The 16,573-nt window shown below is 44.9% G+C and overlaps 1 protein-coding gene across 1 annotated transcript; it reads left to right on the forward strand.

Moving 5' to 3' along the window:
- The first annotated feature begins 9,676 nt into the window (after positions 1-9,676).
- Positions 9,677-11,523, forward strand: LOC116353149 (angiogenin-like). The gene is made up of 2 exons (XM_031787379.1): positions 9,677-9,879; positions 10,347-11,523. The coding sequence occupies exon 2, from the start codon at positions 10,365-10,367 to the stop codon at positions 10,959-10,961; it is 597 nt and encodes a 198-aa protein (XP_031643239.1). The 5' UTR covers positions 9,677-9,879; positions 10,347-10,364; the 3' UTR covers positions 10,962-11,523.
- The last annotated feature ends 5,050 nt before the right edge of the window (positions 11,524-16,573 follow it).

The following is a 16,573-nucleotide window of genomic DNA, read 5'->3' on the forward strand; positions in this document are numbered from 1 at the left end:
AGAGATGTCTCTGACTAGTGAGAGGGGGAGAGATGTCTCTGACTAGTGAGAGGGAGAGAGATGTCTATGACTAGTGAGAGGGGGAGAGATGTCTATGACTAGTGAGAGGGAGAGAGAGAGAGATTGTCTGACTAGTGAGAGGGAGAGAGATGTCTCTGACTAGTGAGAGGGGAGAGATGTCTATGACTAGAGAGGGGGAGAGAGATGTCTATGACTAGTGAGGGGGAGAGAGATGTCTCTGACTAGTGAGGGGGAGAGAGATGTCTCTGACTAGTGAGAGGGGGAGAGATGTCTCTGACTAGAGAGGGAGAGAGATGTCTATGACTAGTGAGGGGGAGAGAGATGTCTCTGACTAGTGGAGGGGGAAGAGAGGGAGAGATGTCTCTGACTAGTGAGAGGGAGAGAGATGTCTATGACTAGTGAGAGGGAGAGAGATGTCTCTGACTAGTGAGAGGGAGAGAGATGTCTATGACTAGAGAGGGAGAGAGATGTCTATGACTAGTGAGGGGGAGAGAGATGTCTCTGACTAGTGAGGGGGAGAGAGATGTCTCTGACTAGTGAGGGGGAGAGATGTCTCTGACTAGAGAGGGAGAGAGATGTCTATGACTAGTGAGGGGGAGAGAGATGTCTCTGACTAGTGAGGGGGAGAGAGATGTCTCTGACTAGTGAGGGGGGGAGAGGAGAGATGTCTCTGAATAGTGAGAGGGGAGAGATGTCTCTGACTAGTGAGAGGGGGAGAGATGTCTATGACTAGAGAGGGAGAGAGATGTCTATGACTAGTGAGGGGGAGAGAGATGTCTCTGACTAGTGAGGGGGAGAGAGATGTCTCTGACTAGTGAGAGGGGGAGAGATGTCTCTGACTAGAGAGGGAGAGAGATGTCTATGACTAGTGAGGGGGATAGAGATGTCTATGACTAGTGAGAGGGGGAGAGATGTCTATGACTAGAGAGGGAGAGAGATGTCTATGACTAGTGAGGGGGAGAGAGATGTCTCTGACTAGTGAGGGGGAGAGAGATGTCTCTGACTAGTGGGGGAGAGAGATGTCTCTGACTAGTGAGAGGGGGAGAGATGTCTCTGACTAGTGAGAGGGGGAGAGATGTCTATGACTAGAGAGGGAGAGAGATGTCTATGACTAGTGGGGGGAGAGAGATGTCTCTGACTAGTGAGGGGGAGAGAGATGTCTCTGACTAGTGAGAGGGAGAGATGTCTCTGACTAGAGAGGGGAGAGAGATGTCTATGATAGTGAGGGGGAGAGAGAGGAGAGATGTCTATGACTAGTGAAGAGGAGAGAGGGAGAGAGATGTCTATGACTAGAGAGGGGGAGAGAGAGATGTCTCTGACTAGTGAGGGGGAGAGAGATGTCTCTTGACTAGTGAGGGGGAGAGAGATGTCTCTGACTAGTGAGGGGGAGAGAGATGTCTCTGACTAGTGAGGGGGAGAGAGGTCTCTGACTAGTGAGGGGGAGAGAGATGTCTCTGACTAGTGAGAGGGAGAGAGATGTCTCTGACTAGTGAGAGGGAGAGAGATGTCTCTGACTAGTGAGAGGGAGAGAGATGTCTCTGACTAGTGAGAGGGAGAGAGATGTCTCTGACTAGTGAGAGGGAGAGAGATGTCTCTGACTAGTGAGAGGGAGAGAGATGTCTCTGACTAGTGAGAGGGAGAGAGATGTCTCTGACTAGTGAGAGGGAGAGAGATGTCTCTGACTAGAGAGAGGGAGAGAGATGTCTATGACTAGTGAGAGGGAGAGAGATGTCTATGACTAGTGAGAGGGAGAGAGATGTCTCTGACTAGTGAGGGGGAGAGAGATGTCTCTGACTAGTGAGAGGGAGAGAGATGTCTCTGACTAGTGAGAGGGAGAGAGATGTCTCTGACTAGTGAGAGGGAGAGAGATGTCTATGACTAGTGAGAGGGGAGAGATGTCTATGACTAGTGAGAGGGAGAGAGATGTCTATGACTAGTGAGAGGGGGAGAGATGTCTCTGACTAGTGAGAGGGAGAGAGATGTCTCTGACTAGTGAGAGGGAGAGAGATGTCTATGACTAGTGAGAGGGAGAGAGATGTCTATGACTAGTGAGAGGGGGAGAGATGTCTCTGACTAGTGAGGGGGAGAGAGATGTCTATGACTAGTGAGAGGGGGAGAGATGTCTATGACTAGTGAGAGGGGGAGAGATGTCTATGACTAGTGAGAGGGGGAGAGATGTCTATGACTAGTGAGAGAGGGAGAGAAATGTCTATGACTAGAGAGGGAGAGAGATGTCTATGACTAGTGAGAGAGGGAGAGAAATGTCTATGACTAGTGAGGGGAAGAGGGGGAGAGAGATGTCTATGACTAGTGAGAGGGGGAGAGATGTCTATGACTAGAGAGGGAGAGAGATGTCTATGACTAGTGAGGGAGAGAGAGGGAGAGAAATGTCTATGACTAGTGAGGGGAAGAGGGAGAGAGATGTCTATGACTAGTGAGGGAGAGAGGGAGAGAGATGTCTATGACTAGAGAGGGAGAGAGATGTCTATGACTAGTGAGGGGAAGAGAGGGAGAGAGATGTCTATGACTAGTGAGGGAGAGAGATGTCTATGACTGAGTGAGGGAGAGAGATGTCTATGACTAGTGAGGGGAAAGGGGGAGAGAGATGTCTATGACTAGTGAGGGAGAGAGATGTCTGACTAGTGAGGGGAAGAGAGGGAGAGAGATGTCTATGACTAGTGAGGGGAAGAGGGGGAGAGAGATGTCTGACTAGTGAGGGAGAGAGAGAGAGGGAGAGAAATGTCTATGACTAGTGAGGGGGAGAGAGATGTCTATGACTAGTGAGAGAGAGAGGGAGAGAGATGTCTATGACTAGTGAGGGAGAGAGATGTATATGACTAGTGAGGGAGAGAGATGTCTCTATGACTAGAGGGAGGAGAGAGATGTCTATGGCTAGTGAGGGGAAGAGGGGAGAGAGATGTCTATGACTAGTGAGGGAGAGAGAGAGGGAGAGAAATGTCTATGACTAGTGAGGGGGAGAGAGATGTCTATGACTAGTGAGGGAGAGGAGAGGAGGGAGAGAGATGTCTATGACTAGTGAGGGAGAGAGATGTCTATGACTAGTGAGGGAGAGAGATGGAGAGAGATGTCATGACTAGTGAGGGAGAGAGGGGGAGAGAAATGTCTATGACTAGTGAGGGGAAGAGGGGGAGAGAGATGTCTATGACTAGTGAGGGGAAGAGGAGGAGAGAGATGTCTATGACTAGTGAGGGAGAGAGATGTCTATGACTAGTGAGGGAGAGAGATGTCTATGACTAGTGAGGGAGAGAGATGTCTATGACTAGTGAGGGAGAGAGGGGGAGAGAAATGTCTATGACTAGTGAGGGGAAGAGGGGGAGAGGATGTCTATGACTAGTGAGGGGGAAGAGGGGAGAGAGATGTCTATGACTAGTGAGGGAGAGAGATGTCTATGACTAGTGAGGGAGAGAGATGTCTATGACTAGTGAGGGAGAGAGAGTTCTATGACTAGTGAGGGAGAGAGATGTCTATGACTAGTGAGGGAGAGAGATGTCTATGACTAGTGAGGGAGAGAGATGTCTATGACTAGTGAGGGAGAGAGATGTCTATGACTAGTGAGGGAGAGAGATGTCTATGACTAGTGAGGGAGAGGAGATGTCTATGACTAGTGAGGGAGAGAGATGTCTATGACTAGTGAGGGGGAGAGAGATGTCTATGACTAGTGAGGGAGAGAGATGTCTGACTAGTGAGGGGAAGAGAGGGAGAGAGATGTCTATGACTAGTGAGGGGAAGAGGGGGAGAGAGATGTCTGACTAGTGAGGGAGAGAGAGAGAGGGAGAGAAATGTCTATGACTAGTGAGGGAGAGAGATGTCTGACTAGTGAGGGATGAGAGAGAGAGGGAGAAACAATGTCTATGACTAGTGAGGGGGGAGAGAGATGTCTATGACTAGTGAGAGACGAGAGGGAGAGAGATGTCTATGACTAGTGAGGGAGAGAGATGTATAGGACTAGTGAGGGATAGGAACTGTCTAATGACTATGTTAGGGAGAAGAGGGGGAGAGGATGTCTATGACTAGTGAGGAGAGAGATGTCTGACTAGTGAGGGAGAGAGAGGGAGAGAAATCTCTATGACTAGTGAGGGGGAGAGAGATTGTCTATGACTAGTGAGGGAGAGAGGAGAGATGATGTCTATGACTAGTGAGGGAGAGAGATGTCTATGACTAGTGAGGGGGAGAGAATGTCTATGATAGTGAGGGGAAGAGGGGGAGAGAGATGTCTTATGACGAGTGAGGGAGAGAGATGTTCTATGACTAGTTGAGGGAGAGAGATGTCTATGACTAGTGAGGGAGAGATGTCTATGACTAGTGAGCTTGACTAGTGAGAGGATGGTCTGTATGACGGGAGAGAGATGTCTATGACTAGTGAGGGAGAGAGATGTCTAGACTAGTGAGGGAGAGAGATGTCTATGACTAGTGAGGGGAAGAGGGGAGAGAGATGTCTTTGACTAGTGAGGGAGAGAGATGTCTGACTAGTGAGGGGAAGAGAGGGAGAGATGTCTATGACTAGTGAGGGGAAGAGGGGGAGAGAGATGTCTATGACTAGAGAGGGAGAGAAGATGTCTGACTAGTGAGGGAGAGGGAGAGAGGGAGAGAAATGTCTTATGACTAGTGAGGGGAGAGAGATGTCTATGGACTAGTGAGAGAGAGAGGGAGAGAGATGTCTATGACTAGTGAGGGAGAGAGAGGTATATGACTAGTGAGGGAGAGAGATGTCTATGACTAGTGAGGGGAAGAGGGGGAGAGAGATGTCTATGGACTAGTGAGGGAGAGAGATGTCTGGACTAGTGAGGGAGAGAGAGGGAGAGAAATCTCTATGACTAGTGAGGGGGAGAGAGATGTCTATGACTAGTGAGGGAGAGAGGGAGAGAGATGTCTATGACTAGTGAGGGAGAGAGATGTCTATGACTAGTGAGGGAGAGAGGGGGGAGAGAAATGTCTATGGACTAGTGAGGGAGAGAGATGTCTATGACTAGTGAGGGAGAGAGATGTCTATGACTAGTGAGGGAGAGAGAGATGTCTATGACTAGTGAGGGAGAGAGATGTCTATGACTAGTGAGGGGGAGAGAGATGTCTCTGACTAGTGAGGGGAGAGAGATGTCTCTGACTAGTGAGGGAGAGAAGGTCTATGACTAGTGAGGGGAGAGAGATGTCTCTGACTAGTGAGGGGGAGAGATGTCTATGACTAGTGAGGGAGAGAGATGTCTATGACTTAGTGAGGGGAAGAGGGGGAGAGAAATGTCTATGACTAGTGAGGGGAAGAGGGGAGAGAGATGTCTATGACTAGTGAGGGAAGAGGGGAGAGAGATGTCTATGACTAGTGAGGGAAGAGGAGGAGAGAGATGTCTATGACTAGTGAGGGAGAGAGATGTCTATGACTAGTGAGGGAGAGAGATGTCTATGACTAGTGAGGAGGAGAGATGTCTAGGACTAGTGAGGGAAAGGGGAGAGAAATGTCTATGACTAGTGAGGGAAGAGGGGGAGAGAGATGTCTATGACTAGTGAGGGGAAGAGGGGAGAGAGATGTCTATGACTAGTGAGGGAGAGAGATGTCTATGACTAGTGAGGGAGAGAGATGTCTATGACTAGTGAGGGAGAGAGATGTCTATGACTAGTGAGGGAGAGAGTGTCTATGACTAGTGAGGGAGAGAGATGTCTATGACTAGTGAGGGAGAGAGATGTCTATGACTAGTGAGGGAGAGAGATGTCTATGACTAGTGAGGGAGAGAGATGTCTATGACTAGTGAGGGAGAGAGATGTCTATGACTAGTGAGGGGAAGAGGGGAGAGAGATGTCTATGACTAGTGAGGGAGAGAGATGTCTGACTAGTGAGGGGAAGAGAGGGAGAGAGATGTCTATGACTAGTGAGGGGAAGAGGGGGAGAGAGATGTCTATGACTAGAGAGGGAGAGAGATGTCTGACTAGTGAGGGAGAGAGAGAGAGGGAGAGAAATGTCTATGACTAGAGAGGGAGAGAGATGTCTGACTAGTGAGGGAGAGAGAGAGAGGGAGAGAAATGTCTATGACTAGTGAGGGGGAGAGAGATGTCTATGACTAGTGAGAGAGAGAGGGAGAGAGATGTCTATGACTAGTGAGGGAGAGAGATGTCTATGACTAGTTAGGGGAAGAGGGGGAGAGATGTCTATGACTAGTGAGGGAGAGAGATGTCTGACTAGTGAGGGAGAGAGAGGGAGAGAAATCTCTATGACTAGTGAGGGGGAGAGAGATGTCTATGACTAGTGAGGGAGAGAGGGAGAGAGATGTCTATGACTAGTGAGGGAGAGAGATGTCTATGACTAGTGAGGGAGAGAGGGGGAGAGAAATGTCTATGACTAGTGAGGGAGAGAGATGTCTATGACTAGTGAGGGAGAGAGATGTCTATGACTAGTGAGGGAGAGAGAGATGTCTATGACTAGTGAGGGAGAGAGATGTCTATGACTAGTGAGGGGGAGAGAGATGTCTCTGACTAGTGAGGGGGAGAGAGATGTCTCTGACTAGTGAGGGAGAGAGATGTCTATGACTAGTGAGGGGGAGAGAGATGTCTCTGACTAGTGAGGGGGAGAGAGATGTCTCTGACTAGTGAGGGGGAGAGAGATGTCTCTGACTAGTGAGGGGGAGAGAGATGTCTATGACTAGTGAGGGGGAGAGAGATGTCTCTGACTAGTGAGGGGGAGAGAGATGTCTCTGACTAGTGAGGGGGAGAGAGATGTCTCTGACTAGTGAGGGGGAGAGAGATATGTCTATGACTAGTGAGGGGGAGAGAGATGTGTCTGACTAGTGAGGGGGAGAGAGATGTCTCTGACTAGTGAGGGGGAGAGAGAGATGTCTATGACTAGTGAGGGGGAGAGAGATGTCTCTGACTAGTGAGGGGGAGAGAGAGATGTCTATGACTAGTAAAGGGAAGAGGGGGATATGAAACTACAACCTGATGTATTCCTACATATACCCCGTATATAAGTCAAGTGTTTATATACGGTTATATGTCTACTGGAGGTGTTTGTATAACTTTATTGATCTCAACCTGAATGCACAGCAATCCCAGGGTCCCTTTCTCACTCGTTTGTATTCCTTCCTCTGTTGCCCAGGGTTACCCAGCACACTCTTCCTCCTCTCACGCTCTTCCTCAATCACCCTCCCAAGTGTGTTTTTTTCCCTCTTCTACTTACACTAGGAAAAGGAAACTGAAAGAAGACTTTGGAAAGCAATCATTTATGAGCAGGAATTGTTATTTTTTAAAGCCATTCTTTTTTGTTGTCCTACATGTTTTTATCTTGATTATTGTTCTTGAATATGGAAATACACAGGAAATAGTAATGATTTGATTGATTGAAATTTTCCCCAACTGATGTTTTTATTTTTGGCCTTTTGATTGGCTCTTCCTGTTTTGTAGCCATCTCCATTGCTACTTCGTGATCGGTTGTTTTTGATGTACATTGATCAGGGCATCTTGTTCAGGACAGAAAGGTCCTGTTTAGAACTGACAAGATTCCTCATTCAATATGACAGAATCATGCCATGATGTTTGGCCTGAAATTCAAGTCATCCTAATCATGTTCCAAACACATGACCCAATAATCAATTAAGCAGTAGATGTTGATTGTGAGTTTGGCAATTAATACACTTTTTTTTTTTGCAGTAGATTCAATCAAAGTTCATCCTTATCAAGATAGTTTGACATTCATAAATATGATCTGAATCAAACATTTGTTTTCTGAAATCGATTGTGATGTTTAGTAAGTCACTATAACACTCTTATACAGGGAAACAAATCATTCTGATTGGGCAACAGGGGGCTGTGAATTTTAAGTTTCTGAAATACAAAAATTGTTATTGTGTAGGTCTTTCATTTTAAGTCTGATAATGTATACATGTCTGTGAGCGTAATTCACAGACTTGCCGAAACATGTGAATTGTATGTAAACCCATCATGTGTCAATAGTCACATGATGAAAATGGCAGTTTGATGACTGTTGTCTTGTTATTGTTTTAAACCACTTTGGTTGTTCCCTGTCCAGGTTTTTACAATGACGTGAGCTGCAGTTTACACAGATACACAAATATAGGAATGTATATGAAATGTTAAACAAGAGAAAGTGAAATGTTTGGTTTTTCTATTAAATTGTTATATTGTCAAGAACTTGTGGGTGGATATTTGTTTATTTTAGGGGTCGGGGGGCTGTAACACTTGAACTGTTACTTTTGAGAAATGTGATGATTGTACAACGTCACTCCTATGTATAAAATGTGTAGCCTAGTCATCAGACCTGGGTTATAACACTATCAGGTATTTCAATAGATTTCAAAACAAGTATTCAGAACCTTTTATTTGAAAAAACAAGTAATTTAATATGGGATTGTGTTTGAAGTACTCAAATACGCTGACTCAAATACACTACTCAGGTATTTAAATAGTATTTGAGAACACTTTCAAATACAATTTGGTCAACTACTTGGTTTTTACAAATAAACGTTCAAATAAAAGTATTTGTTTTAGGTTGTGTATTTGGAAATACCAAAATACACAGAAAAAAATATTTAAATAACATACTCAAATTCACATTTGAAATGAGGTCTGAGTCATATGCATAAAACCCATGACTTTGTCCTCAACAGTTTTTAGAATGTTCAGTATGTTCACATGGTCTCTACCTATATAGGAGAGGAACAGACAGTCCATAAATCCATCCATCCTCTGTCCATCTATAGAAACACAGATGGTTTCACTACGTAAGAGAGGAACAGAGACAGTCCATAAATCCATCCATCCTCTGTCCATCTATAGAAACACAGATGGTTTCACTACGTAAGAGAGGAACAGAGACAGTCCATAAATCCATCCATCCTCTGTCCATCTATAGAAACACAGATGGTTTCACTACGTAAGAGAGGAACAGAGACAGTCCATAAATCCATCCATCCTATGTGTCCATCTATAGAAACACAGATGGTTTCACTACGTAAGAGAGGAACAGAGACAGTCCATAAATCCATCCATCCTATGTGTCCATCTATAGAAACACAGATGGTTTCACTACGTAAGAGAGGAACAGAGACAGTCCATAAATCCATCCATCCTATGTGTCCATCTATAGAAACACAGATGGTTTCACTACGTAAGAGAGGAACAGAGAGACAGTCCATAAATCCATCCATCCTCTGTCCATCTATAGAAACACAGATGGTTTCACTACGTAAGAGAGGAACAGAGACGAGGATAGGAAGCATACGTAGTGAAAGGTTGCTCTTTTTAGAATAAGCTTCTCTCTCATTCTCCCTCATCGTTTGGCTCATCATAGGCTAGTTGTTCCACAGACTCTGTCGTTAGATGTGTTTAGTACCAATGAACTAGATGGCTAAAAAACACCATCAGTATCACCAACCATGGAGAGATACAGGGTGAACAGGCTTTTGTTCTAGCCCAGCACTAACATACACTAACTCATTCAGGTGTTGAAGAGCATGTAGTGACAAATCTTAGTCACACACAGGCACACATGCATCCTACATATGCTAGCCCCACCCATATTCCTCACAGGACAGTATTTTTAGCTGAAACCTGATCCCTTCAGCAACAGAGAATAAAGGCAACCCTGCAAAACCCCTGCCTTTAACTAGCTCCGTGGACACACACACACTAACCCGTTCTGACATGCAGACATACACACTGTGACGCAGACACGCAGCAGGACGTTACGTACACATGGGGACACACCCGTCTACAGTCCAGTAAGGAAAATAAAAGAATGAGACGTGTGAGCTGAGGGCTGAAGTTATTCTCCACCAATCTGGAACAGAGTTCCATTACAGAGACACACTGCAGCAGACATTACGGATCCATAACCAGGTAATGTATAACTTAATGTATACCCATATCTCTGTGTGTTAGAGAGGGATACGTGTGTAAATAGTAGTGAGAGAGCTGTGTGTGAGTCAGACTCAAGCCCTTCCTGTGTGTGAATACTTTCCTCAGTGCAGACAGCCTGCCTGACTAATATGGCCAGATTAAATGTGCACGTATAAACAATGGCCTGTTTTGGAACCCTGTTTGATTGTAGATGGGAGGAAGAGAGATCCTGTTCACATTATATATTTCATTTTGATTGAAAAACCAATGGGTTGTAGAACAGTTGTAGAAGCTCTGAGTGTTAACGGGGTCAGAGAATGACAGGGAGCCAAGGATCAGATAGGGACGACCCCATTCATTTCCAGTGCATATTTAAATCCAGAGGGGTATGTGTAATAGATTTTTTTAAATAAAAGGAGGGGGGCCTACAAGCCACTTCACTCACTGAGCTATTTGTTTCTCTGCAGCTTCAAGACTTCTAAAGGATGAAGAACCTTAAACTTCTCATCCTCTCTCTCTCCATCTGCCTGTTGCTGGGCAACCTGGGGGTGAGTGGCTACAGTAATGTCGAACCCTGTCAACGGTCCCGATGCAATAACTGCCATGAAAAGTTCCTATACCGGCATGTGCGTCCAAATACCCCGCTAACGACGGACCGCAACGCGTGGGAGAAGTATCTACGTGAACAAAATGACTGCTCAAGACCCACGCAGTCCTTCCTCCATCCCAAAGACCGGGAGAGGGTGGACGCGGTCTGCTCCAGCTCTGGGGGAAAGAGGTACCAGGGGAACCTGTGCATCAGCCAAAGCCCGTTCACATTTCTAACAGTGAGGAGTGAGACTGGGACCTGCGGTGTGTCCAGCGTGCGGGAAGAGACCAAGCATTTGATCCTGGCATGTGAGGTGCTGGAGAACAGGTGTGTGCCCGTCCACTTCGAGGGGAACCGCGAGGGGAGCAAGCCCGACAATAACGCTGCAGGATGTGGCAGCACGGAGAAAGGGAAGGGCTCAAGCTTCAAAGTATCAGGAATGTGGCTGGCATCTTCATTGATACTCATGTTTCTCTCACAACTCCTTTTCTGAACAGTTAATGGGGAGGAGGGGGTGGGGGGTGGGGGGTGGGGGGCAGATAGTCAAACAATACATCAAAAGGAAGTTTGTTTTAAACTGTCTGTCCTACACTCTAAAAAGTGTCTGTCCTACACTCTAAAAAGTGTCTGTCCTACACTCTAAAAACTGTCTGTCCTACACTCTAAAAAGTGTCTGTCCTACACTCTAAAAACTGTCTGTCCTACACTCTAAAAAGTGTCTGTCCTACACTCTAAAAAGTGTCTGTCCTACACTCTAAAAAGTGTCTGTCCTACACTCTAAAAAGAAAATGTTCCTGGAGTATCCTTTAGGGGTTCTTCAAATGTAATGTGTGGGTGAACTGCTATGAGTTCTTCAAAGAACCCCTTTTAATGGATCCTCAGAGAAGCTTTTGAAGAACCTTTGGGGTACATTTTTTGAACGACCCCTCTCCCCTATTATTAATAAAGGTAATAACAAAAACAACAATAACACAATATTTTATTGTTCTCAGTGTTTATTATGATTGTAGTGGTAAAAGCAGAATAATAAAATCTAAATATGATGTAAACTCCCAGCAGAGCCCCAAGTCCAGTGGAAGTCCAATGGATGTATATCCTCTGGTGTGTTGATGTCATTGTGTTGATGTTCTCCGTATCCATACCCAGAATGAGGCGTATTTCTGTCTGTAATAAAGCCCTTTTGTGGGAGAAACTCATTCTGATTGGCTGGGCCTGGCTCCCCAGTAGGAGGGCCTATGCCCTCCCAGGCCCACCCATGGCTGCGCCCCTGTCCAGTCATGTGAAATCCATAGATTAGGGCCTAATTGATTTATTTAAATAGACTGATTTCCTTAATTAAATGTAACTCAGCAAAATCTTTGAAATAGTTGCATGTTGCATTTATATTTTTGTTCCGTATACTTCCATATATACTTCCATTCATTGGTGAGTAGCCCAAACCGTTCTGAAGCTACAGACAGAAGTTGGCAGATCGGTGGTACCGACTTGCGGGGGTCGTAGAAAACTGAGAACACCATCATGTTGGTGAGAGTCTCATCTTTCCATAGATGGGTCATATTAGTTTGTTGACCAAACCGTTCGGACGCTACAGACGTTTTTGTGAGAAGAACGATTTCCGCCATGTCTCATGGTCTGACAAACAGTAGCTTGGTCACCTTCCACCACAGATGCGGAAGGACGCCGTTGGAAGGACGCCATGAGGTGAATTGAGACGCAGCCCATCCAAAAGGCTACATATCTCTAGCTTAACGCTACAATATGTCACTTTTTGGGCAACCCAACCAAATTCACATAGAAATATGAGTTATAGATATTTCATGAAAGCAAGTCTAAGAAGCGGTAGATCTGTTCTATGTGTGCTATTTTTGCGTCTTTTACTTTCAGTTTTGTACACAAGCAATATTTTTGGTTATTGATGGTACTATGATTCTCTACACAATGACTGCCTGTTTTGTCATAACCTAAAATTAGGTGAACTATTAGAATTTTATCAACCAGGAAATGGCGGAGTGATTTCTTAATAGTACATCTTTAAACAGAGGGATTTTGATGGGGATTTTTTTATTATGCTAATTAGATTTAAGCGGGGGGCGCGGACATCGACTCTAGGGGGTGTAGACTGCCATGTATTCAGGTCTCGTCCTGGGCTATAACGTTTCCCTCACAACATTTAAAATACTGCCATGTATTCAGGTCTCGTCCTGGGCTATAACGTTTCCCTCACAACATTTAAAAGACTGCCATGTATTCAGGTCTCGTCCTGGGCTATAATGTTTCCCTCACAACATTTAAAAGACTGCCATGTATTCAGGTCTGACCCTGGGTCTGACCCTGGGCTATGATAGCCTGGGTACCTTGTACTCTGTGTCATATGCCAAAGATTTTTAGCGTAAAAAGAGTGGCAAGGAGGGGAATGATAGCTAAACAGACTGGTACCCGTACCAGACTAGGGCTTTGACGTTTCACACACAACAGCTAATAGACTGCCATGTTTTGTTCTCTCACGACATATATTCTGAACAGAAAGACTGGTCATTTGTTTTGTCATGTGTATGTTATGGACGGTGTTGCCTGTTCCTGTGTGTCAGTCAGGGATTTGTCTATGGCTGTGGGCCCCAGCCTAATGTTGGCGTCAGCATTTCATTACCTTGTACTTCATTTGAAAAAGTGTATTGTATCATGCTGAATATATGCACTATCAATAACGGTTGATTTGGTAGAATGTTGAAGAGCAGCATCATCAGCCAGAATCATCAGCCAGCATCATCAGCTAGCACCATAGGGCTTAAAGCAGGGGTTAAACCACATGACCTCATCTGAGAGGTCACACACAAGCAACACATTCAGAGTTGGCAGGCATGTGCTTTACTATGAGCATGTAAACATGTAATTACACCCCATCAGCCTACAACAGCTTTTGTAGGCCTGAAGAAAAAAAAAGAGAAAGAAAAAATATTTTTAGGAACTCAGTCGGGGTCTCAACTTACTATTGAGAGTTACAATAGTAGAATACATAAGGTGCCATTTTGAAATCTGGTTGTACATCACTAGTTTTTCTCTTATGTCAGTCACTGACATTCACTCAATTAGCAATGTCTGCTAACATTTTTTAGATTGGTAAGTTAGTCTAGTGTTCAGCTATCTAAACTTGTAGTAATCATGGACCGGGGGTCACTCTCACTTAGATATCATATTAAAAACTGCAAACATTTCTCTTCACCCTATTGCAAAATGTGTAGAATTGAAGGAGATTTGCTGTAAAATTGCAAATGTTTCTCTCCGCCCCATGGCAAAATTAGTAGCATGCATTAAATTTGTTATAAAACTGCCAAACCTTATCTCCACCCTATGGCAAAATGTGTAGAATTGCAGAAAATGTACTCTAAAACTTCCATCACAAGGATAGGAGCACGTAAGGATGCATTGTGAAAGTATCAGAGCAGTGTCGTGGTCAGGAAGAACTTAGTACTGAGATGGAATGTGGGCATTCTTCAGTGTTTCTATAGGGTGGACAGCATTAACTTTTAGCCTAGTTCTGCTCAATGGGCAATTGAACAGGGATAGAATGTGAAAGAGGAAGTTCATTTGTGGTTTAGACAATTCTGAACTATTGGGCTATTCAGGGCTCCACTGTGACCCCTTTCCTTGTTCTATAGGCCACTCAGGTCCAGCTTCTCTATCACACATGCACTGTGTGAGGGACGTCTAGAAATAGAGGGCCATATGTGGAGCTCACCTGGTGAAACTTGTTCTGCATGCACACACAAACACAGACACACGCATGTACACCAGTGGAGGCTGGTGGGAGAAGCTATAGGAGGACGGGATCAGTATAATGGCTGGAATGGAATAAATGGAACGGTATCAAACACATCTAATGTATGGAAACCACACGTTTGACTCTATACCATTTATTCCATTCTAGCTGTTACAATGAGCCCGTCCTCCAATAGCTCCTCCCACCAGCCTCCACTGACGCACACACTATGTAACTGAACTCACATACACGGCCGGTTCCAGGGAACTCACATAGAGGGCCAGTTCCAGGGAACTCACATAGAGGGCCGGTTCCAGGGAACCCACATAGAGGGCCGGTTCCAGGGAACTCACATAGAGGGCCGGTTCCAGGGAACTCACATAGAGGCCCGGTTCCAGGGAACTCACATAGAGGGCCGGTTCCAGGGATAAGTGACATAAACTCACATACACGGCCGGTTCTAGGCATAAGTGACATAAACTCACATACACGGCCGGTTCTAGACATAAGAGACATAAACTCACATACACGGCCGGTTCTAGACATAAGAGACATAAACTCACATACACGGCCCGGTTCTAGGCATAAGAGACATAAACTCACATACACGGCCGGTTCTAGACATAAGAGACATAAACTCACATACACGGCCGGTTCTAGACATAAGAGACATAAACTCACATACACGGCCGGTTCTAGACATAAGAGACATAAACTCACATACACGGCCGGTTCTAGACATAAGAGACATAAACTCACATACACGGCCGGTTCTAGACATAAGAGACATAAACTCACATACACGGCCAGTTCTAGACATAACAGACATAAACTCACATACACGGCCGGTTCTAGACATAAGAGACATAAACTCACATACACGGCCGGTTCTAGACATAACAGACATAAACTCACATACACGGCCGGTTCTAGACATAAGAGACATAAACTCACATACACGGCCGGTTCTAGACATAAGAGACATAAACTCACATACACGGCCGGTTCTAGACATAAGAGACATAAACTCACATACACGGCCGGTTCTAGACATAAGAGACATAAACTCACATACACGGCCGGTTCTAGACATAAGAGACATAAACTCACATACACGGCCGGTTCTAGACATAAGAGACATAAACTCACATACACGGCCGGTTCTAGACATAAGAGACATAAACTCACATACACGGCCGGTTCACTAAGGGCTTTTCTGGAACTTTGTTATTCATTTTTTTACCTTTAATTATCTAGGCAAGTCAGTTAAGAACAAATTCTTATTTACAATGATGGCCTCCCAAAAGGCAAAAGGCCTCCTAAGGGAATGGGGGCTGGGATAAAAACTAAAATCTGCAAATAAAATCTCTCATCACGACGAGAGACAACACAACACTACATATAGAGAGACCTAAGACGACAAAATAGCATGGACGCAACACATGAAAACACAGCATGGTAGCAACACAACATGACAACAACATGGTAGCAACACAACATGGCAGCAGCACAACATGGTAGCAACACAAAACATGGTACAAACATGAGTCCCTGAACTGAGTCAGGGTCTCAATTGAGAGTAAGAATAGTAGAATTAATCAGGTGCAATTTCGACATTTGGTTGTGCATCAGCAGTTTTTCCTTATTATTTTTTCTCTGACGTCAGTCACTGACAGCAGGTTTCCATCCAATTGGTGACAGATTTTCATGTGAATATTCTAACATCAGCATAAAAACAATCTGCACGTTTTCCCATCAGAGATGTGTTTCCATCAAATTGACTTGTTGCAGATAAAACCCTGTGCGTGATGATGCAGTGCACAGAAACATACATTTTCCATATAAATTCCCATGTACCGAATATACAGTACCAGTCAAAAGTTTGGACACACCTCATTTAAGGGTTTTTCTTTATTTTTACTATTTTCTACATTGTAGAATAATAGTGAATACATCAAAACTATGAAATAACACATATGGAATCATGTAGTAACCAAAAAAGTGTTAAACAAATCAAAATATATTTTAGATTTGAGATTCTTCAAAGTAGCCACCCTTTGCCTTGATGACAGCTTTGCACACTCTTGGCATTCTCTCAACCAGCTTCATGAGGAATGCTTTTCCAACAGTCTTGAAGGAGTTCCCACATACGCTGAGCTACTTTTCCTTCACTCTGCAGTCCAACGCATCCCAAACCATCTCAATTGGGTTGAGGTCGGGTGATTGTGGAGGGCAGGTAATCTGATACATCTCTTGGTCAAATAGCCCTTACACAGCCTGGAGGTGTGTTTTGGGTCATTGTCCTGTTGAAAAACAAAGCCCAAACCAGATGGGATGACGTATCGCTG

The sequence above is a fragment of the Oncorhynchus kisutch genome, linkage group LG13 (genome assembly GCF_002021735.2).
Source record: "Oncorhynchus kisutch isolate 150728-3 linkage group LG13, Okis_V2, whole genome shotgun sequence".
Lineage (NCBI taxonomy): Eukaryota > Metazoa > Chordata > Actinopteri > Salmoniformes > Salmonidae > Oncorhynchus > Oncorhynchus kisutch.